Source organism: Callorhinus ursinus, unplaced genomic scaffold (genome assembly GCF_003265705.2).
Source record: "Callorhinus ursinus isolate GAN/ISIS: 27379988/994484 unplaced genomic scaffold, GSC_fseal_2.0 scaffold12, whole genome shotgun sequence".
In the NCBI taxonomy this organism is placed as follows: Eukaryota; Metazoa; Chordata; class Mammalia; order Carnivora; family Otariidae; genus Callorhinus; species Callorhinus ursinus.
This window is the reverse complement of record NW_027397074.1, coordinates 43,556,403-43,580,855: the sequence shown is the minus strand read 5'-3', so window position 1 is coordinate 43,580,855 and position 24,453 is coordinate 43,556,403. Positions and strand designations below refer to the sequence as shown.

General features: G+C 41.9%; 1 protein-coding gene across 3 annotated transcripts in view; it reads left to right on the top strand.

The window, feature by feature from the left end:
- Positions 1 to 24,453, top strand: part of JAZF1 (JAZF zinc finger 1) — a 325,709-nt gene that overhangs the window by 176,400 nt on the left and 124,856 nt on the right. For 2 of the 3 annotated variants that reach the window (XM_025873072.2, XM_073899002.1), the window contains exon 2: positions 11,750 to 11,822. In XM_025873072.2, coding sequence (XP_025728857.1) covers positions 11,750 to 11,822 — 73 coding nt within the window. Of the gene's footprint in view, positions 1 to 11,511; positions 11,570 to 11,749; positions 11,823 to 24,453 lie in introns of those variants that run through there. The other variant, XM_073899003.1, reaches the window with a different exon arrangement.

The window sequence follows — 24,453 nt, the reverse complement described above, 5'->3', positions numbered from 1 at the left end:
TCACGATTCAAGGATTGTTGATATTTGGCTGGTTGTAATTTGTTTTTAAAAATACTTGAGCACCTTAACCTGTCTTTATAATTATTAAGCTTAACACTTCATAGAAAGTAAAAGAGGGGAGACCAGAGCTCCAAGTGAAGTCTGAATCTAAAAGGTTTTACTGGATGTTGGATTTATTTATAAAACCTTTAAGTCAATTTCAGTAATTCATTGCCAATTTCACAGTTGCCTTTTTAGAAATGCAAACTTTTGTTTAATGACTTTCCCAACCAGTTAACTCTCTATCCCTTTCCTGGTTCCCAAGCCTTCTCAGAGTCATATTAATGATCGTCAACCCTAGTGACATATTAGAATTTTGGAGATGAGTCCTGGGCATCTGAATTTTTTTTTAAGCTACCCAGGGGATACCAACATGCAGTTCTGGGTGAGAACCATTGGTCTCTAGGTAATTGATCGTATAAAAATGAAACCAAATGATACCAAACTTGTTTATAGGACCTGTAGGCATCGGGTCTCAGAACTCCAGCACGAGGGTTTCTTCTTGGCTTGGAAAGACCTTTTCTAACTGGCTCCCCTCTGCATTTATTCCTGTCATTTCTCCAGAGCCCTTGAAAGTATTTAAATCACAAAACCTATGTAAACAGTGGGTGATTCCTACTTAGAAAAGCAGATATTTTCTATGCTAGATTATTTTTATTTTTATTAAAGATCGATGTAAGTCAGATCCTCTAATGTCTGGTCTCCTTGACAAGTTGGGACTGTTTTTGGGGGAGGGAGAGGTCTTCAGTGCCTAGCACCCAAAACTTGACATCTATTTGGCCTTCTGTAAATATCAGTTATTTTAATCTTGATTTCCTAATTGGGGTTCACGTCCTTATCAACTTTTTCTCCTGTAGAATCTAATCTTGTCCTAAATTTATATTTTGGTCAAGGGAGAGGGAAGGAAATTTCCTCAAGTGCAGATGGGAGAGATGTCACAGTGGATGTAGGTTTCAGGTGAATGCAATTCATGGTGTCAGAGCTGCCCTTTAAAGAAAAAAAATTTTGGCAGATGGGGGTGGGATGGGTTACAGGGGGAAAAAGAGGAACAAATGGGAACAGATCTGCATTAATATTCAGACTGAGTCCCACTCTTGTGTCAGTGTTTGTAGGTGGTGTTATTACATGTAGTATTGGGTGATGGGAGTTGTGCACACTCTCATTTTTCACTTTAATTGCTTGCCTGAAAAGATCCTGACAGCTTCAAAGGTTACTGCTGGTTGCATTGTTCATAACTCAGAAGTAATATGCATGTGCAATTTGCTTCATTATTGCCCACTAATAACCAATTCTGGAGAAAGTCCTAAAGCCACCAAAGGGAGCTATAATTTGACATGATGGTTTCCTCCTGCTCTTTCTCCCATTCTTTATTCCAGTTTAAGAGTGAGACACAGATTGTACTGATGCAGGTATGATTTTACTCAGATTTTCTTTCCATGTGTTTTATGATAAATTCTTAGTTTTTTTAAGTTCCCCCCCAAAAAAAGGGTAAGACAAAAAATATTTAAAGTTTCAGATTCAGTTTAGAACTTTAGGTCCAACAAAACAAACTAGCATTCCAGTTATTCTGTGTTCTGGTTGATTTGGTTTGGCTGCACGTGACTCACTAAAACCCTTAAACAGAAATGTCTTCAGTGGAAGAGTGTATTTCTCTCACTTTCCAGCCATCTGGAGGCGGTCAGTTCTGGAGTGGTATGGGGCTTCACAGGATCACGGATCCAGACTCTTATTGTGTTGCTTCGCCATGTTGGATTTCCATTCCCAAGATTATCTCCTATCCAGAGTAGATGCAGGAGCTCCAGTTATTCTTCCAGCCGGCAGGAGGGAAAATTACCCCAAAGAAACGTGCATGCTTTTAAGGAGGCTTCCCAGAAGTCTTACATCTTATTGGCCGGGACTTAGTCACATGGCTGCACCTGGCACGCTGGGAGATGTAGATTTCTACAGGATGGTGATGTTCCTAATCACTGTGGAGGAAGAACAGAAAAGGATGGCAGCCAACAGTTTTTGCCACACTGTGTGAATGATGAGTTCTTGGGTTTTCTCTGCATCATTCTGCCTCTGACTATAAAATGGAGATAATCTATAACAGTTCAGCATTTAATTGCAAAACACTTCATGGGCTGAAAAATTGAGTAGTAGCTACATCTAACACTGCTCATTTAATCCCTCATTTCTGCCCTGGGGCAAAAGTATTATCTTTACCAACATTTTTTTAAAAATACTTATTAGAGGACTGCAAGCTGGGGGAGGGGCAAAGGGAGAGGGAAAGAGCATACCCCCTGCCCAGTGTGGAGCCAGATGTGGGTTCTCATCTCACCACACAGAGATCATGACCTGAGCCAAAACCAAGAGTGGGACATTTGACCGACTGAGCCACCCAGGCGCCCCATACGTTTATCAACACATTACAGATGAAGAAAACTAGGACTTAAAGAAGTTACACAGCTAGTATTGAACTGAGGCAGTTTGACTGGGGGGGGGGTGTCACATTATAAATCCTAAAGCAACACCAAGAAATGGGAGCAGAGCTTCCAGTGAGAGGGTAACTGCAAGGGTGAGCCTTAGAGACTCTGGTACCAGATCCTGTAAAACACTGAACTCTGGGCCCTTTGTGACTCTGCACCCCCAACCCCTGTTACACTTCCTGTGAAATTTACCAATTACTTGGTTTCTAGTGCAGTACAACGTTTGGCTTTTCTTCATACTGGGTAGGATTTCTTTATCCCTGGTAGGTCCTCAGTCAGTACTTACTGATTAGTTGGCTGAGTGATATAACCAAGTTTTTAGAGTTGGGTTTTTACTATATATCATTGTTCTGAGGGACTTGCTCTGCTTCAAGGGCCTTGCTGGAATGTGTGGCTGTATGATGGGATCCTCAGCACTCAGTTTCTGTGTGTATCATGACTCCTTTATCTCTCCTGCTTTGAGGCCCAGGCTTCTTGGTTCTGCAAAATGTCTCCCCACACATCAGAAGCAGACCTCCTTTTCTTGTCTGTCAAACCCTTTTCACTTTCTAGTTACTTCCTTACTTCTGATAATGAGGCACTCAGATCTGTAACATAGAAAAATTATGTCTTTCCATTTCTACTTTCACCAGATTTTCTATTTCTGTCTTCTTTCTCCTCAGTTCTCCACCCCACCACTGGTGGTTTTTCTAAAACACAGACCTATCGGTTGACCCCTTCAGCTGCTCTCCATTGTCTACAGAAGTAAGTCTGAATTCTGCCAAGCATTTCAAACCTTACAGGATGTGGACCCAGTCTGAATTGCAAGACTCTTCTTGCAGAGTTCCAGTCACACTGGATGTCTTGCCCATCTCTACTTCTGTTCATCTGCTCAAACTGTTCTCTATTCTGACTTACCGTTTTGTCTCTTTTCACTAGAGATTTAGTTCAAAAGTCATGTAAGATTTTCTTTCGAGAAGTTTCTCATTCTCAGAGAATCATGTTTTTTTCTACAGCAGTTAGTAGGATTCTCTATTGGCATATACATCACAGTCTGGGATTATTAACTGTGAATTGTGTCATTTTTCTTGCTCAGTTGTGGACCTACTGACTTAGAATTTCCCTTGAGCAACTAGCATATGGCAAGAATTCAGTATGTCTTTCTCGAAACGAATTCCATTTCTTTGTTTCCATAAAGAAAGTCCAAGCTCTTAAGTCCAAACAACCTCTTGTATCCTTCTTTTGCACCTTCCTAACAGCCTTTTGGCTTCTTGGATTCAGACAATAGAAAATAACGAAAATTATCATTGACAGGCAATCTAGAAGCAACAGTTCCATTTCTCATAATGTTCATGTCGCTCTAAAGCCGGCTTTCTCCTTGTTGGCACTATTGACATTTTAGGCCAAACAGTTCTTTGTTGGGGGGTGGAAAAGGAGAGTGCTGTCCCATGTGCACGTTGTAGGACATTTAAGCAGCATCTCTAGCTTCTACCCACTAGATAACAGCAGCCCCACCCCCACCCCTCTTGTCTCCAGACATTGCCAAACATCCCTGGGGTGGGCAGAGTGTAAAATTACCCACAGTTCAGAACTACCGTTTGAAAGTTCTTCCATAAATATTCTATAACTAATGAATATTGGCCCTACGGCCTTTCCATAGTACCTACAGACTTCTCGCCTGTGCTTTCTGCTTCAAACTTAGTCATTTTTAGATTCCCTAACCTTACCTATAACTCCCTCCGCCTCCCTCCCTTTAAAACCCAACTCAGTTCCCATTCATCAGTAAGTCCTTCCCAAATTAACCCTATCTACACCCCCATTCGAATATTGCATCATTGTGTTGCCCTCTGAACAACTGTAGGTATATTTTTCATGTAACTATTTCTATATACTGGTACGGTCCTTTTACAAGGGTCTATTTTCCTCTCCTGTCTATCTGACTTTATTAGTCGAATTGTCTGAGCTGGATGCTTATCTTAGTGTCTTTTGTGTTATGCATGTCCAGGGCACGCATTTATATGTTCAGCCTACATCCTAATGCACAGTGATTATTTACAAAGCACTGGGCTTACGATGTGTGTCATCTAAGGACTGGTCCCCTAAGGAGCTTCCGTTTTGATGGGGTGTTTAAATAGATTTGCAAATATGTACAGCACAACAGATGGTAGAGGTAGTATATAGGCCAACGCCTTGGAGGATGGGTAGGGTTTCCTTTGGTAAACAATTTCAAGCAAAAGGAATGGGAGTGTCTTCGCACAAACAGTTCCCTCCCAGCCTTGAAGAGAGAGGACTTCGGAGCCTCAGCCTCCCTGCCTTTTCTTTTGTCACCTAGCCTTACCCACGAGCAGCTGTCTTCTCTTCCAGATGCCTGCTTATTAAAGGCCCTTCCATTGGCCAGGAGTGACATGGACGCTCTTGTGTGGCATACTGCTTGGATCCATCATCAGGTTCATTTCTGGGGAAAGTAGACATGTAGGTTTATGTATACACACACCTTCATGAAGGATTAAATGGGACCAAGTTTTGGCCTTACTCCTGTTTAAAAGAATTTTATTATGTAATCCTAGCACCTTAGTCTCCAGGGCTGCTGTATACAGAGGGACGGGTTATGCACTATACAAGCATACCTGGTGGCCACGTCGGTCTCTGGCCAGTCCCGTGTCCCAGGTAACAAGGTGAGAGCTTGGGTGGATAAATAACATTCTGTCACCATCAAAGAGTAGGGACTGATAGTGTCATAGATATCAGGCCTACACATTTCATACTTAGGAAAAATAGCTATGACTCTTAAGGGGTCTTCAATGACCTTAGGAATTTGATGGGTTGGTAAAAAGTTAGAAAGCATCCCAGTCAGAACTGTCTGTTTCTAATAACTTGAACCCTCTGGCCATGCCAGAAACTGGGAAGGCTGCAACATGTCGTGTTTATATATGAATTGGCCTCCTAGAGCATTGTCCCTACAGTCGAATAATGTTTATTCACTCACTTGTAGGGAAAAACTCCAGCTACAAATGTGAACGTGAATGCTTTTTTTTTTTTTTAATAGGTGGTGTTATTGTGCTGCCCAGTGTCCCTGACTTTTAGATATTTAACTCATAAAGTTTACAGCAACACTTAAGTGCATCTGGATTTCACATTGAATTTGGGAAGGCAAGAATCTCACTGTAATTTCCACTGACTGCCCTGTAATGGAAATTATGGCTTGGGAAAAGTTTCAAATGACAGGTCTATAAACTAAGGAAAAGTTGATCCATTCAAAGGCTGGTTATGTGCAATTGTAGGATTTTTTTTTTTTTTTGAAAGGACCATTTCCAACAAGAAATATTTATTTCAGCAGCTGGAGTAAACTAGCCATGAATTAAAAGTTGTCTTTGTAAATTGTTGGTTCATCAAATTCAGTCCTGAAAATGGAGCGAATGTTGAAATAGAACTATGCTGGGCCTTTAAGAAAGCTAGAAAGATCATCTGTATGGAGTCGAGCATTACAGCTGGATAGTTGCAATGAGTTGACTTCAGAGGATGAGCTGCCTTTTGAAAGGTCAGAATGCTGACCTACTGGGACTCAGGATGCAGGTCTTCCGGTCCTAGCCCTACCACTAGCTGAGTTTGTGCGAGCAGCCATGTCACTTGACCTCCCAAGTCTGTTGCTCTGCTCCTGTCTCCGCATCTCCCTCCACCACCATTGTTATCATGTATCCCGTTCATCTTCACAACTTTCCTTCAAATGTCTGATGATCCTTCCTTGACTGTTCTTGGCTCATATTTAAGACCGAGGCAGTAGAAGGGTGATGGGAGGCTCTGGATGGAGGCATGGATGAGGCTTGCTGATCATGGATGTAACTATGTGGAGATCATTTAATCAGGGAATTGCGAGATGTCAGCATCAGATGGTGTCTTTTCTGCACCCACATAATCAGAGGAATCCTCTAACTAGCTGCCGGTGTTCTTGGAAGCAATGGTAGTAGGCATATTTCTACTTTCATCCCCTTTCAGACCTGATCTGTCCCTTCTCCCCCTTTGCCATGTTTGGTTTGGTTCAGTGTCTCTGGCTAATCAATCCTTTAAACAGTCTTCGAACTTCCCCTTCCTTGCCCTTCCGCCTCCCCTGGCACCTCCAAGCCAGAGCCTCTCAGGGCTTCCACAGCAGGCTCACGGGTCTCCTCAGCCACTCAAGGGTGTAGCTGCTGCTACTTCCTGGGTCACTTTCCACTCCTGCAGGGCTTTTCCATCTTCCAAAATTCTGGCTGAAATCACTGGCCTGCTGATGTCTCCCCTTCTTCTCTCCCTGGGGAGTTTTCTATTGCTTTATTTCTACTTTAGTGGGGCCTAGGATGGTGGTGACAGCAACCAATGCCCTTGATCAGTTTGCCATGTTCGACCAAAAGTTCCACTTTGTGGTCTGACAGTGAGCGTATACATTCAGTAAGTGTGCATTCTCCTACACGTGAGGCATTGAGCCAAGAGCTGGAGAGGTGAGAGAACATGAGACGGTTCTTCTCCCCTGAGAAGTGTGGAAGGGGAAAAGGGTATACCCAGATGATTCCTCTGTGGGGAGCGAAATAAAAGGAGTGCTGGCAGCGGAGCGGTGCAGAGAAGAGGATGTGGTGAAGGCAGCCAGGGGTGTTGTGGAAGGCCACACTGAATAAACTAACACTCTGTGGTTTTAGGAGTTCAGCTATTAGGAGAAGACTGAGAACAGACTGTGCCCATTAATTATTACGGAGTGAGTCCAAAGAAAAGTGGTGTATCCAGCCCGGATCTTCAAAACCCTACATCTGACTGGGTGGGCCTTTGCCTCTGCAGGGTCTTCCAGCACTGCCAGTCGCCCACTGCCTGCCCACCCACATCCTCTCCACCTCCCACTGCTGCTGTACCCACTGAGGAAAGAGCCTGGTGTTTGGAGGATGCAGAATTTGAAAAAGGCCTTCTCAGGGGGACATGATATCCCCTCTTCCCCAACTGCTGCCTCTCAGCTTGCAAATAGCTCATTGCTAACAGAGGCCTCACTAGCCTTGTTGAGAGGTAGGACAGCTGGTTTTTCACTTTCTTAAATTTATAAGTAATTCAGGCCTATAAAATCCTAACGGTGTAGGCTAGCTAAAGCATAGCCAAAGCCCATGAGCTTATTAATTAGCCTCAGTTAACCCAGCAAATAACCTTGATAGTTTTCATTTTGGCTTGAAGATAGTACAACAAAAGGTTCAAGGTGTGTCACAAATCCACTTAATTTGCCATCGGTTCCCAACACCAGAGACAGCAGAGCTGAGGAGCGGGAGCCTTACTGATGGAGCAGGGTGGTCTTGTCTTGGTCCTGTCACAACCCCGCTTCCTACTGAGAAGGGTCCGAAGCCTGTCCTGGCCTCTCTCCCGTCTGCCGTGCTGCCTTCTCCCCACCCCACCCCGCCACTTGAGAAGTTGTGGAAGCTAGTGCTGTGACATTGAGCCCTTTGCCATCCAGTTGAATCCGTAAGGCCATGAGTCCCTAGGACCCCGTGAGTTACAGGAATCTTCCATTTTGTACCTGTGGCTAGTCCTTAATGTAGAACTGAGCATTCAGGCTCTTAGCCTGAGGGAGCAATGCCAGAAGAAGCACATAGCTATCTATTTTAGAAGATGTTTTAGAAACTGAAGCAAGCTGATAGGTTTTTATCACCGGGGTAGTGCTAAATCTTAACTTTTGAATTCTCTTAGCCTTCAGTCAGCTTGGAATCTGTGAGCATGCAGGGGGTGGCATGAGGCAGAAAACCAGAATCTCTCCGTGCTTTTTTTGGCTATACCTTGCCCTGCTGAAAAACTTTGGGTCTATCTTCTTCTCACTTCTTAGTGCTATAAAAGTGGTAGAGTGCTGTTCTGTGTGGCCACAGACAGCCACATGATAGAAAGGCTTGCCGCCTTACCAGTTGCCAGCCTGAGGAGCATCCTGCGGTGATGAAAAAAATCAAGTGTTCCTATCCCACAGACCATTGACCGAGGCGGATTCTATATCTGGGCCGTGGTAGCTGATGTTCCAGTTTCAGGTTTTAATTGGCACTGTAAACAAACAAGCGAGAGAACTGTCAGGGAGATTGTGGGCTCGAGCCATTGCCATTGAGATACCATTTCTTCCTGTAGCGGCTTATCCTATGCAGAAAATTTCTCCGTGCTGTGGCACGTGGTAGAAGGAAATTCTTCTTAACGGAATTCAGTAATCTCCAGTGGATAGTGTTACTCTCTCCAGCTCACTCTGACAATGGATGCTCCGTGTTCCTGAGGAGCACGTCATCGTCCTGCTGTGAAAATCCTCATCTCTTGTTGCTCTAATCCTTTCCTGTAGAGTTTCTAGCAGCAGGCAGTCCCTTTTCTGTCAGGGAGGGAGAAATAATAAAGGCAGCTATTCTACTTGTACTGAATGTGAAGTGCTCAATGGCGTCATTAAATCCATAAAATGGTGAGTCACGATCACGGCACACCAGTCAGCCAGGAAGCGAGGGACGGGGCTGATGTTTATTTGCAACCAGCAGCTGATGCTGTTCCTCCAGTAGCACTTGTGTAGACCTCTCCTGGTTTGTGGGCACCAAGTGCCTGATTTCATTTTTAAGAACTCAGAAGCTTTAGTGAATGTTCTCAAGGTTGTCCAAGGAAACATTTTATCTGAAAAAGATGTTGAAAGCCTGGTGGAAGTCTGTCTAGAAGTCCAGCTTTCTTGTGGTTGCCAGAGTCGACATTCTAGAAACAAGAGAATCTTGCTTGAGGTGCTTCCAGATGGTCTTTTTGTCATGGAGAGGGTGGCATTTGGAAGCTTCTGGAAGTCCATTTCACCACTAATCATTTGAGGGTATGTGAGCGTAAGGCTAGCATAGGTTATAGAAGGTGGTGAAACAAAGGAAGAAAACAATATTTCAGTACCTTGCTTTGCAGCTGGAATGCAAACATTCTTGTTTGTGAAAAATCACAGGGTGTAATCTGTGTGAATGTCAGTGGTCAACACCATTTGAGCATTAGAGAACTAATGGATTTTGTATAAGGTACTTCTTCCCCTTCCCCAAAGAGGTCTTGGAGTGTGAAGAGGAAAGGAATAATATAAATATATGTTTGTGTGTATACCTACTCACACACCTAGTAAAAGAAAAGTAAAAGTCAAGGTAGCTTAGAGAAGCAGTATTTAAAAGAGTTGAGAACTTCTAACTTGGAAACAAAGGAAAGCTTCGAAGGATGGTTTGTGGGGAAACAGACTGAGCATCAATTACAAGAATAAAGGCAACAGTGGAAAATATAAAAATGTTTATTGGCCTCCTCTTTTCCCCTTTAAACACACACTTTAGACTCAGAATGGTGCTCTTTTCTTTCAAAATAATACACCTTATGTAATCATGTGCCAGATGGCTCTGAAGGAATGGGTTTTAGTGAAATCAAGTTCAGGCCCTTGTCTCAAAAGCTAAGCGCTTCCATCATCAGGCGCTCCACTGAGGTCAAAGTGTCTTGTGATCATTTGAGAAATTTTCCACATAGACCTTTGCAATCATTGCCTTGTTCTTTCTTATCTTCCTCTTCATTTTCATGGTTTTTGTTTCCAATCTCTTGTTTCTTACCTTGTTAAGCACCTACAAAGACCTTGTAGGATTGGTCTGTCAGTCACCATTTGCACACATGGCCTGCCCAGCATTCCAGTGGACCATTTTGGGGATAAAACACCTTTCCCTGGTGAGCACTGTTTTACTGACTCCTCTAGCAAACACAGGGCGAGTGCACAAAGTGTTTCTCAGAAACACAAATAAGCTGTGGGGTCACGGCAGACTTAGGTGAGTGTGAGGAAGGGTTATATTTGAAAACCTAAGTTTCCCTTGAGTGGTTTCCAGTATGTAGAGAACCGTGGGTTGTGTCTGCAGGCTAATGATCTACATACAGCTACAGTTGCATATGTAATCATTGTAAGAGGGAGAGGAAATGCTGGGTTACTGATTCGTTCTCACTCATGCTGCCAAAACCTTGAGACCCGACTTGATGGAGCCATTCAGAGAATCTTTGTCCCTTTCAGAATTTGGCTTTCAAGGACCTGCAATGGCAAAGACCCAGGAAGCAGGATTTCTGAATAGTAGGTCTCTGAAATTCTTGGCATAGGAAAAACAATAAAGTGAACATGAGATTCTTAACTTTAACACCAAGAAGAAAATTGCCACTACTGCCTAGTTTTTGTCTGGGAGTCAAAAGCATTGTAAATTGATTTTTTATGCTATCATTTTTGCCACCCGTGCTCTCTGCCACTGTGCCTCCCCCCCCCCCCCCCCCCCCCCCTCACCTGTTAATGTGCTTTGGAGTTAGTGTATCTTACATCAACCACGTGCAGTAAATGCTTCCTGTACAAAGGTGCTTGAAACAACATCTGTCATTACATCAAAGAAGGTGTTATTGCCAAGTGCAGCTGGAAGAGTTCTAATAATGAGATGGTTTTAAATGAGGTTATAATGAAATCTGTGTGAAATGTCTGAGCCTTTTTCTAGGAAAATGAAAATGTGTGCAGTTCTCCCCCTTTATAGTCTTATTATATAAACGTTGCTTTTGCATGTGTTTAGTGCAATCATTGCTCCATGTGAGAAGCTTGAGAATGCATTTCTAGTTGTGAAAAGTGCATTTTGTATGTGTGCCATGTTGGAGAGGCACCATTACAGAAGGTTGCTATGGTGTTGAATTTGCTCTCTCCAGGGGGGAAAGCCCCTTTGATGAATGGTATTTGTGGATTCTGAACCAACGTGAGAATTCTTGATTGAGAGAGTCTAGAAAAAGTTATAATAAACTCATTATACAATTAAAAAGAAGAGCTGCCCTCCAGAAAGTGAATCCAAACCCAGGAAAGTGTTCAGTGAGCAAGAACAATACTCAGTAGGTTTTCAAACTGATGGAGCTTTCCATTGGCAACTAATTTGTTCCAGCATTCAAGTGAGCATAATTAACAGAGACTTTCTTTCTTAGGCCGATTACCCTCCAAAACCCGTGCCAACATTGTAACTGTAAGCAGTGAAAACCAATATTTATGAGGGGGATCGTGCAAGAGTTTGTGTGACAGATGGACATTTTATCACTGTTGATGTTAGGAATTCCCTTGAAAAGTAATGTAATATCTTGTTATTTATGAATGAATGAGCAAATGATGGTGCTTTGCTGCCTGGGTTTTCTTTAAAAAGAGGAATGTTAAATCTTTTCTCTGTTTAGCCCCTGTTTCTTTCTTAGGCACCCTCCTATGTTCTAATGCAAAAGCTGAAAAAATCATAATTGTGTTTTTATTACAGATACAGATCCACGTGTTTTAGAAAAACAAGAATTACAGCAGCCAACCTATGTTGCCCTCAGTTACATTAATAGGTAAGCAGTTTTCAGAATTTATAGCAACCTCGTATCTGCCACATGTTTATTTTTTAAATGTATCTTTTTAACAGTAGAAAAAATTGTTTGCAGTCTTAAACTGCAGATTATTTAAACGAGATTATTTAACATCCACCTCTATACAGAATTTTCTTGTTTCTCTGTTGCAGAGATGTGGGATTGTAGTTTTCTGTGCATATGGCTGAAAACATGACTGATTTATGATAAGCTCATTCTGGAAGTATTTTGTATGCAAAGTTAGAATATGCTCTTTTGACTTCATAGAGCAGTTTGAGAGATTACTGGATTTATGTTTGAGTGAAACTTTGAAATCCTGGGTGAAGAAATACTTTATGAATTCAGAACATTGTTGGAATCTCAGAATATATCAGGATGTAGCAACTGAAATAATTTAATATCAGAAAGTTGTTTAATAGCAGCTCATTTTTAGTGAAAAACATTCTCGGCAACCGACCCCGTCTGTGTAGGTAACATGAGTTTTTACTGAAACTGAACGCGTGAGCATGAGTTGAGAACACTTAGAACTTGATTTATCAGGTCTAAAAGAGGACTTGGTGTTTCAGCCAACTTAATTAAGGAGGCCGTGATTTGTGGAGACAACCTAAAATCAACTTATGTTAAGAAAACACACATCCCCAAAGAGAAAAAGGCAAAGCAAAAAGCAAGACTGGCTTTCAGTGAGAATGAAAAACTCTGCTCATAATTCAGTGCATGAATTTCTATCAACTGTCCCTTTTTTTTATATGAGGCGAAGAGTGGTTTCCATCTCTTGGTACCAGAGCTGAGGTTCAGGGTTTGAAGTAGAAAACTGGGAATGAATTATCTATACTGTTCATTTCAAGGTATTTTTGGGGAAAACTTACTTAAATCTTTAGAGAACTTTGAGTTGCCTTGTTCCATTTCAAGTTCTTTTATAAAGCATGTTTTTAAAATGATTCATTAACATAAACCTCTATCTGCGTATTGACTGGATTTCCTGCTTACCGGCCTTGCTGGTAAAGTATCTGCAGGGTCTCATTGCCCATCATTTTTTAAATATTTTAAGTAGAACACCTTCAGAATTGCATCTGATACAAATGAAGGTGTATGTGCTTACCTGGATTTCTCACAAAACTGGTTTCCGGTGTTTAGCATAGGTTTTGAAAAGTCCCTAATTATACATTAGAATCATGTGTCTGTGATATGTTAATTAGCCTACTAATATTGGGCAAGAGGATCAATAGGCTTATAGATTAACTGTGGCCCTGAGTAGGACTTTTTAGTAGTGCAGCTATTGTGTTTTGGGTAAAATGTTACCTATGTGTATACAAATTCCTATAATACCAAACCTTATTGTACTAAGAATCTGAGATTTTCACATTCGGTCTTCATATTGTCAGCCATGTTGTCAGCAGGGGTTTTACTCATCAAAGAAATACCCTGCCAGGTGTGACTTGGGACTATAAAAGAAGACGAAGAATAGGGACAAGGGCCACACACAAAACACCACCAGAGAACTTGAATCAAGTATGATAGTTTAGCATAAACTGTGTAGTAGGATAAGCCTGAATCCCAGAGAATCTTGGCATAGGAAAAACAACAACGTGAACATGCAATTCTTAACTCTGAATTCTCCACGTCCTGTCCCAGATGACACAGAGTAGACCTACGAGGGGATGGACAGGTTTGTTGCTGATCTTTAAGTGAAGAGAAGGATTGTGTATGGAGAATTGCCCAGGTTACTAACAACCTTTCTCACTAGAGATCCCTTTGTGGACAGTGTCACATTGGTAATGTACTGAGCACATGATAGACACTGTGCATATTTGTAGGTGATGGATAAAACACCTAGTAAATGAGAGGGCTGAGCCATGGCTAGCTCTGAGGAGGAAGCCAAGTCTGGCCATAGGGAGAGAGAGGCTAAAAGGAGTCTTAGGGCCCTTAGACATGGGCCCTTCACATGAAGCCAGTACAAGATTTAAGAGAATAATAAGGGTTAGGGAACTGGAGAGAAAGTCAGCTTGACAGCAGTATCGTGAATACAGCAGGAAAGAGTACTATTAAAAAAAAAAAAGTTGCACAAATAAAATAATTTTTTTTCTCCAACCTCAAGGGGAAAATGGCCTAATTTTGCTGAGCAGTGAAGATGGAAAAAGAATATTTCTCTGGTCATATATCTGTTTATACAACTCTAATGTACTTTTGGACATCTCAAAATTGAGATGAAACTTTCTTTGGCAAGAACGTTACCAAACACTGAAAGCAACAGAGTTTGGGTCCTTAAAATGGAGCTAGCTTTTTGGATTCTAAAAAGAAAAGAACTGAGTGGAAATTGGAGCCTTTATTTATACCTATTTTAAATTGCTTTACTCTTGAACATAGTGTGTCGAACAAAACTTTAATTCCTTGAAACGTGGGTCTGTTATAACACCTAGCAAATTTTAAAATATAAATGGATTAATGAGAATGAGAATGAATTAGGGTTATGGGAACACTTTGGGGCGGGGGAGATGGATATGAACTTTAAGGATAGGAAGCTCTGTTAATTTTGTGATATGAGGAACAATGATAAGTCCATGTAATGGGAAATTTAATTACTGAGCCTGTATAATATTCGTGTACCTGGGAAATATAAAGGTCAAGAGGAAAGGCTACAAGATTTTGAGAGAGAATATAGAAGAAATAACAGGTGTGCCTGGGTGGCTTAGTCGGTTGAGCATCTGCCTTGGGCTCAGGTCATGGGGGTCCTGGGATCGAGCCCTGCGTCTGGCTTCCTGCTCAGCAGGAAGTCTACTTCTCTCTGTCCCTTTGCCTCCTCCCCTCTGCTCATGCTCTTTCTCTCTCTCCTCAAATAAATAAATAAAATCTTAAAAAAAAATACTAGAAAGAGCGAACATAACACTTACTTTGAGCTGTATGCTAAACATTTTTTTACATTGCTTATTTCAGTCTTCACAATAACCATATGAAGGGGGTACTGTGATCCCCACTGTACAGGTAGGTGAAGAAGTTACTTGTCCTAGGTCCCCAGGTGCTCTGCAGGGGATTATTGGGTTCAAACCTACATTATTAGGCTCCAGAATCTAGTTCCTAATTACTGTACAGCCTGATTTGTTGGGATATCAGAGAGCAACAGACTAGTTTAGAAAAGTAAGAGGAAAAATTGGAAAACTAATGTTAGAAAGAATGGTAGGACAGCTGGGCAGAGGGGACACAGAGATACCTGAAGATCAGAGTGTATTGCCATGCTGTAGGTAACCGGAGGGTAGCAAGCTAGTAACAGTAGGAGAGAGCCGGAGCTAAACCTGCCATGAGAGAGGTGATCAGTAACTCCTAAGTGATGCATTGCTACGGGCAAAGCAAGTTGAGTGTGCCAGGCACATCCTAGCGGCACAGGCCTCCACTGTCCTGTGAAGGGGCGCCTTCCTATCTCAGGAGGAGAGAAAGGGCAGAGCTCACAAGCACGGGGCAGAAACTGTTTTCCACTCACAGTCTCACCAGTAGACAAGTGATAGGTGAGCTGCAGGGTGAAGTCATATGAGTCTCCATAAAAAGGCTGATGAGAAACACTAGCCTATACCTGGGGGTTTCCTTCAGGTTATTGTGATGTGGTTCAGGTGGCTGCCTTGAGGGGACAAGATAGCTTATTAGTAACTTGTGACCCCCCAAAACGGGTAACTGAGATAACCTAAAGACCTAATAACCTACATGGCCTCAGCTGCTAGTTGTACTATCTTTTCTACAAAATGTTTTTCTTAATAGAAATTTCATTTTAACTGTAATTTTTCAAGTATGTATATCATTTTGGGGTAAGCTATAAAGGCATATCCTGCTTAGGCACAAATTGGTACCTTTCTTGCAGTCAGTACCTTGTCATTTACTACCTAATAAAGATTTAATATTTTCTCATACCTAAACTACAGCTCTTCTCGAATTCTCTTTGTAAGACTCTGCATGGCCACATTGGTAAGGTTTGACCTCCTCTGAAAATGGATATTTAGTTAGCTTCGTGTTTGCTACTAAATAGCGAATTCTAAAATGGGTTTCCTAGAGAACAGCAATTCCAAGGGGTATTTTCTTGTGTCTGTCTCTTACACACACCTCATTTACTCACCAACGATTCTGTGGTCAGTTAAGTTTGGGAAATTCTGAGTAAAATAAAATGGGTTTCTTTCCTCTAGGATTTATCAGATCTCTTCCTTTGCTGCTGTGCATTTTAAGACTCCAAAGAAAATATATTTCTCATAGGGACCTGATCCCAGAGCACTTTTTCTTGAAGCATATGATGGGACTAGTTCTGCATCTACCAGTAGGGGGTTGCTAGAATTATATCACTTTCACCTATATGCTCAACTTCCCCAAGGAACCCTGAAGCCTTTTATTCAGGAAAACTTTGTTCTTTTTCTGATTCAGAATTCAGAACACTACGTTTTTCCTCATGGTCAGGGACAAAGAAAATTGTGCCCTTATATGGTAACTCAGTCAACTTGTGCCTCTCTTATTTGTTTGAGAGTGAGGCGGGGAGAGGGAGAGAGGAACCTGAGATCATGACCTGAGCTGAAGACAGACCTTGAACTGACTGAGCCGCCGCCTCTTGCCTCTTTTAACTTCTCACAACCTTCCCAGGCCCTAGTTGGCTTCTGTTAAATAAAACATATTTTCTTACTTAGAAACTATCACAGTTTATTCCCCCCATCTCCAGTGTAATTCTCTTCTCTCTTTGAGAAATAGAACAATGCGGTGGTTATAAGTTGGGAGGAGTAGGGAGCCTGGTTGGCTCAGTCAGTAGAGCATGTGACCCTTGATCTTGGGGTTGTAAATTCAAGCCCCACGTTGGGTGTAGAGATTACTTAAAAACCTTTTAAAAATATGTGAGGAATCAGACTACTTAGGTTTGAGTCTTGTCTCTGCTATTCATGAGCTTTGTAAGCAAGTTGACAAGTCTCAGCCTGTTTCCTCCTCTGATGACACTTTCCTTATTTTGCGTGTTAATTCATGCATACAAAGCACCTGCAACTGTGTCTGTGACTTAGTGTTATATAGATAAAGGTGTTTTTTGGTTTTTGGTTTTTTTTTTTTTTTAAGATTTTATTTATTTGACAGAGAGACAGCAAGAGAGGGAACGCAAGCAGGGAGAGTGGGAGAGGGAGAAGCAGGCTTTCCGCAGAGCAGGGAGCCCGATGCGGGGCTCGATCCCAGGACCCTGGGATCATGACCTGAGCCGAAGGCAGACGCCCAATGACTGAGGCACCCCTAGATATGGGTTTTTAAATTATTTTTTATATTCTGCTCAGGCAAGTCACCCTTTTCTCTATCAAGTCAATAATTAGAGGAACAACTGCAGAGGGGAGGCATTGCTTTGGAGTGGGACCAGAACCACTCCCAGCAAGAAATAAGCTCCATGAGGGCAGGAACATTTGCTGTCTCCCACAACTAGGTCCCCAGTCCCCAGAACAGTGCGTGGCAAATAGACTCTCAGTATTTATTGAATGGGTGAATGAATGCATTGTGAACTTGTTTCTGAGTCAGAGAGAGTGAATAAATGGAGGATTCCAGGAACTCTAGGGATGCTTCTCTGAGCCCTCAGGAGCCTTTGGTACTCACTTGCATTGAGAGGGCTGCATGATAAAAATGGAACGTTTTCTTCAGCATTCATATGGAATGCAGAACTATTAAGATCTATTAAGTGGTGGCTATCACTATTTCCCCTACCATAAATAACTGGACAGATTTATGAGATAATGGTTTGTAGGCTCTGGATAATTGGCAGTAAAGACTAGTCCCTGAAAGAAAGGAAACATGAGGTGAGCCTTCTTGATCATTGACTCACTCTGAGGACAGTTTCCCTACTGCAGTGGAGTACATTAGAACCTAAGCACAGCACTGCAGTACCACCATCCTCAGAAGAGATAGGTCAGTGGTGGGGTGACTAAAGCTGCGAGAATCTGTAGCATGGGGGGACTGGAGATGAGGGATCTGTGCAGAAGAGGGCCACAGAAGTCTGCATGAGGGTCCTTCATGAGTCCATTGTTCAGAGTGAGCTGCACGTGTTATTTGGTGTAAGACTGTGAATCTTACCAGAGCAGTGAATACATGGGTGAGAATGAAACCATGAGACCAGAGGTGAGGTGGTGCTGGTAGGCATTGCATTCCAGCCCAGCCAGCATGGAAATGACTGGTTAACATCCTACTCTTTTAACTGAGATATTAGAAATAAGAACTTTGTCCTGGAGTGGAGCCTGCTTTAGAGCCACTCTAACAACACCTAAAACCAAGCCTCTGTACAATCTTCAGAGGAGACAAAGTTCAGGCATGAGTCCTGACAAGGTAGATCTTCTTGGGAAACACTTTGGGCATTTCACAGATTTGCTCTAAGAAAGTATAAATCTAGGTCTATACAAGTTCAACATAATCAGCCTGAAATTGAACTGTCTGCTAGAACAAAAATCAGTAGTCTTCATAGGAATGAATCCTATATGACAATGTCTAATATGCAGTAAAAAATTACTAGACATGAAGGACAGGAAAATCTTAGACAAGGAAGAAAAGTAGTCAGTAGAGACCCTCCCTAACATCTGATATGGCCCAGATGTTAGTTTTAGGAAACAAAGACTTGAAAGCAATCATTATAAATGTGTTCAAGAACTTGAAGGAAAAATACACTAAATAAGAGGTTGTTTGGAATGAAAATACAATCAGTCTGGGGATGCTTTTTTTAATCCTCCTACCAGAGTATAAACTGCTTAATGAAAACTTTCTTCCTTTTTCCCCACTTTTATTCCCACTCCAAAACCTCACCTAATTCCCCCAAACCATCACTCTGGCTGTTTCAGTTGGACTCATTTTTGCCAGATTATAGTCCGTCATAGCCTCATAAAAAAAGCTGTAATTAGCCAAGTGTGCACTGACCTTCTATTTTATACAAAGAAGACCGAAACATTTGAATTTTTTTTTTTAATCTAAAGGCAGTAGGTTTTGGGTTTTTTGTTTTAATGAAACCACCTGCTTGTGGTCTTCTGAGAGCATTCTGTATTTATTGCAATACAAGACCTGCTTTCCTTTTTCCATCCTTTTGTCCACCAGATCTGAAGTTCTCTGTGCCCCAGCCCCATACTGAAGTTTGTGGCCTAATGTATGCCATAAACATGTTGCATGCTGTTAGATCTCAAACACCAGACGTTGTGCTACCATTTTCTTAACCCGTGTTTTTTTATGAACATCAGTTGAAACAAAGCCGAGATGGCTGCCTGCCAGATTTTCCTTGTAATATCTCTAACCTGATTTGGCTTGCTCATTGTGTTTTACAAAAACCATGTACTCTCAAGGGACACTGGGAAGCTGGAAAGAACCCGTATGTGACATTTTGGCTTCCTTCAGCAGAATTAGCTTATGCTGCTGGCATGGTGAGAGAGGGGTCTTGGCAGAACTTGATGATATGATTTGCTTGCTAGGCTCTGGGCTTCTTGCATAACTAACTTCTTTGTTGTCCAGTTTGTTCTTAGGGCAACCAGTGTTTTAAAGCCAGTTGCTTATACAGCTCCCTGTTAGGCCATTTTTTTTAGTCTGTCTTGTGTCCACCTTCAGTATTTATGACTGGTCTTTTTTTTTTTTTTTTTAAATTGCAGTAGAGTTAACAGTGTTATATTAGTTTCAGGTGTACAATATAGTGATTCAACAATTGCATACAACACTCAGTACTCATCACAACAAGTGCACTCTTAATCCCCACCACCTATGTCACCCCCACCACCCGCCTCCCCTCTGGTAACCATCAGTCCTGTATATTTAAGAGTCTGGTTTTTGGTTTGTCCCTCTTTTTTCTTTGTTCATTTGTTTCTAAAATTCTACATATGCGTGAAATCATATGGTATTTGTCGTTCTCTTATTCAGTTAACATTAAATCCTGTGGGTCCATTCATGTTGTTGGAAATTGCAAGATTTCATTCTTTTCATGGCTGAGTAATGTTCTTCTGTGTGTGTGTGTACACACATACCATTTTATCCATTTATCTATCAGTGGACATTTGGGCTGCTTCCAGAATCTGGCTATTTGTAAATAATGCTGCAATAAACCTAGAGATGTATGTATCTTTTCAAATTAGCATTTTCTTTTTTTCTTTTTTTTTTTTTTGGCAACTACCCAGTAGTGTAATTACCGAATCATATGGTAACTCTATTTTACATTTTTTGAGGCCCCTCCATACTGTTTTCCAGAGTGGCTGCACCAGTTTGCATTCCTACCAACAGGGCATCAGGGTTCCTTTTTCTCTACATCCTCCCAACCCTTGTTGTTTCTTGTATTTTTTATTTTAGCCATTCTGAGAGGTGTGAGGTGATATCTCATTGTAGTTTTGCTTTGTGTATCCCTGATGATGAGTGATGTTGAGCATCTTCTCATGTGTCTGTTGGCCAGTTTTATGTCGTCTTTGGAGAAATGTCTGTTCATGTCTTCTGCTCTTTTTTAGTTAGATTACTTTCGGTATTTCCAACTGTGACATTTCCTTGTTGATCAGAGTGTCCAGTGCCGCCTCTTTTGCTCTCTCCCTGGCACTGTATAGGTTCACCTTGAAACCCCTAGTGTCTCAGACCTTCCTTTCTTGCCTCCCCATTTGGGCTGGTTGCTGGATATTAACTTTGAATTTATCAACTTAGATTAATTCCAATGTGCCATTGGTCCTGTTCACTCATTATCTCCACTCTCAGCTTCAGATAAAACTAACAAGTGTCTCTACTCAGGCTAGCTGCTGAGAATCACTATAGAAAAGCACCTAGCAGTGTGACTTGTCCCACCACAAACATAACCTTTCCAACGTTAGCTGGGCCCTCAAGACTGTCCCATAATCCTTTTTCATCCTCCGTTAAAACCTTGCTAAACTTATCACCATCAATTTCAAGTGTACCCATTATACTCACGTTCCTGAAGGAATTCCCAATCCCCTTACCAGCAGATATAAAGACTTTCTGTGTCCACCCTCAACTTCCCTTTTTGTCATCTCCAAATTCATCTGGATCTCTCATCCACATTGTCTTCATTCTTCCTCCCTTGTTCAAAGCTGGCACCACGGCTTATACTCTACACCCATCTCTGTTCCTGGTGGCCTCAAAATCCCTTTCCCTGGCTTCATTTAGTAACAGCACATCTACCTGAAGGTCTTGTCTGTCCCAAGAATTCCCTGCCCATTTCCTCTTCATGGATAACTTAGGCATCTTCCTTGACACCTTCACCTACTTGGCCTCCCTGCATTTGATGCCATTGGCCACTCTGTTTCTGAAACCCTTTCTTCTCTTGTGCCCACTTACTTGTTCCGTCCTCTTTCTTCTCCTACTTCTTTACATAGATGGAGGCTTCTCCCTAACTTGTATCCCTACTGTTTTGTGTTTCCATGTATATTCACTCCATTCTGTGAGTGCCTCTGTGGAAAGGACTCCCCAGCCCGTAGCCTTAGCTTCCCTCCGGTCTTTTGTTTCTAACTGCCACCTCCTTAACTGATACACGAATGTGCAGAATGGGCTCCACTCATCCAGTGCTAGGTCCATTATTTCACATCTGTCTCTGAAACTGATCCTCCTTTTTGGATTTACAGTGTTTAATGGTACCTACTCCTTCATTAATCTAGGAAGCTTGGGCTCTCTGCTTGCCATCTCTTTTCCTCCCATTTTCAAATACCCAAGCCCCCAAATTTGTAATGTCTGCACCCTAATCACCTCTTGAATGCTTTCCCTGCCACTGTCTTTACTTGAGCCTCTAACTTCCTGTTTTGGATTGTGTCTGTTGAATACCTGTCTCCCCCATGAAGAGTATGAGCTCCATGGGGGCAGGAACTTTGTCTGTCTTGGTCATCACTATATCCTCAGCTTCTAGAACAGTGCCTGTTAAACATAGGTTTTCAATAAGTATGTTTTGAAGAAACGTGGGAATAACAGTCACAGGTGTGTGTGTGTGTGTGTGTGTGTTGTGTTGTTCTCTCATTATGTGTTTTACTCATCTTCCTAATTCCTGCCTCTTCACACCTGACTATGTCAAGTACTTGAAATCAAGGGACTGTTGTGCATAGTGGCAAATCTTGACATAAGGGATGACCTTGGAGATTCTCCCCCCACCCTCCTCCCCACCACCATAGACATTTACAAAATGACTCAAGGCGCTATACCTTTTATTTCATTTGGAAATTCACATCACTGGCAGTAATCTACCTGATTTATCGTTTTCCCCTTATATGCAGCACCTCAGAGTTAATTAATAAGGCCATGAATCTTCCCTCCATAGCTCTAGCACACTCCTATTTGTGGGATACTCATATTGCTGAGACTGTTGATTTGGGACTCAAGTTGAAACATTACTGAATTTTCTCACATTGAAGTTCATTATGCTGAGCCTAAAGACTAGTCTTGCCTTTGAAGGCCCCGTCACTGGCAAGCTTTAAAATAGCTCTGTGTTCCCAGTTTCTAAATAACTTATTTTCATTTCCGCCACCATGGCCAAGACCTTGCCTGCTGGCTCAAAGTAGTGCAGCGAGGTCAGCCTCCTGTCCCCAGAAAGACCTCTCCCTCAGCCACAGTGTAGACTCTCACCTCTGGTTTGTGTGTAGGTTGTTTTCCAGCAATAGCAACGTGGACTTAGGACAGCCACACAGCTATGTCATCCCAAGCAACACAAGACCATTCAGCCTAAACAAATGAGGAGTCCAGTCATAAGAAAGCATTAACCTTAATTCCTTAGAAGACCAACGCTAAATTTTATGGAAATTGTCATGCTAAGGACAAATGAAATGTGTAATACAGAAAATTACTTTGTCTTATCATTTTCAATACAGAGTAGCTTCTGCTGAGCCCTTACCCTGTGGGGCGCTGGGCAGTGCACTTGGCTATGTCATCTGTAGTCTCAGTGACCCTATGTCACAGCTCTTCTCTCCCTTGTACATCTAATGAATTCCTAAGAAGGCGGTGGAAGCTCTTAATCTTTTTAATGCGTTGGACCCCTTTGGAGAGCTGGTAAAGCTTATGGACTGTTACCCAAAATGTTGTAAAATTCGTAAACCAAACTACATAGGGTTATGAAGAAGATGAATTATATTACAATGCACTCATCAAAATACCAAAATCATACATTTGTGGTGTGGTAACATGCTGCTTTTATTAAGGCCTTTAAGAAAGCTTAAGTGGTGGGTTCATAGCCTCCATAATTTCAAATTAGTGATGAGTATAAATATTTTCAGACATCTGTTACAATTATACTATGATATCAAATTATTCGTGACTTCTGTGGATGGAAAGTCATAGGTACGGTGAAAATACTGTGACCAGTTGTCTAGATTCGTTATTGAAAGAAATGCTACATTTCAGTTAGAGTTCAGTTAGAGTTTCAGTTTAGAGGTTACTGAAGGTAAAGATGTCAGGTTTTTTTTTTAATTTAATTTAATTCAATTCATTTATTTAAGATTTTATTTATTTATTTGACAGAGAGAGACAGCTAGAGCAGGAACACAAGCAGGGGGAGTGGGAGAGGGAGAAGCAGGCTTCCCGCTGAGCAGGGAGCCCGATGTGGGACTTGATCCCAGGATCCTGGGATCACGACCCGAGCCGAAGGCAGACGCTTAACGACTGAGCCACCCAGGCGCCCTGTCAGTTGTTTTTTTTAATCCAAGTGCACAGATCTCCTGAATCCTACCAATGGCCCATGTGGGTCCACAGACCCAGACCCCAGGTTAAGAACACCTCCATTAGGTGTCACAGTTACTAAGTAGCTTTTAGAGTTGACTCAGGCCAAATGTATGCAACTCCAGGGTCTTTGCTTTTTCTTGTATGTCCTAGTAACTTCTCATCCTCTTGCTCTGCTTACCATTAGAATTTCACATAGTTTACATGTCATCAGGCTGCTCTGTGTGGAGTAGGTCATGGCAAAAGCAAATCATAAAATTAATAGGTATATAGCAACCCCTTTTATTTTATAAAGAACTTCCCAAATATTTCCAAGTACGCTGGTTTCTTATGAAATCACACATTTTCTCCATTGAGACAGGATTCTATAAAAGATTGCTCTTACCTCCTCATTTTTGTCAAGGATCAGACAGATTCAGTGACTTGACCAAGTTCACACACAGCTAGTAAATGGCAGACTTGGGACTTGAACTCCCAAATCTTTGTTATACAGCCCTCTTCTTGTCCTTCAGGATTGCCTAGACTCTAAGGTAAAAAGAAGTCAGGGGATTTCTCAAAGCTGTATGGAATCCAGGCACGTCCAGGATGAGGGCTATGTCTCCTAATTTCCCCCTCCATTGTCGTTCACACGTCGCTTTTAAAAACCTACCACTCAGAATTTGTGCACATAGAATTCTCTAATCAGATATGCAGACCAAGTGGAATTACCAGACTTGAATAATTTAAGTGCTAGCTTGTATTTTATGTCCTGTCTTCATTTGCCGATAAAACCAAACAACAAGCAAGGAGAGTTTTTCATTCCACCCGAAGCAGGTGATAATTTAGTCACTGGTCATTGCACTCATGTCATTCCTGTCCCAGGGGCGTTTTTCCTTTGCCTGATGCGAGTTAGTGCATTTTCCTTGACAATCCATTCTGTGTCATTGCTAACGCCATAAACGTGATATTTGACAAGCAGAAGGGTTTGCAGGGA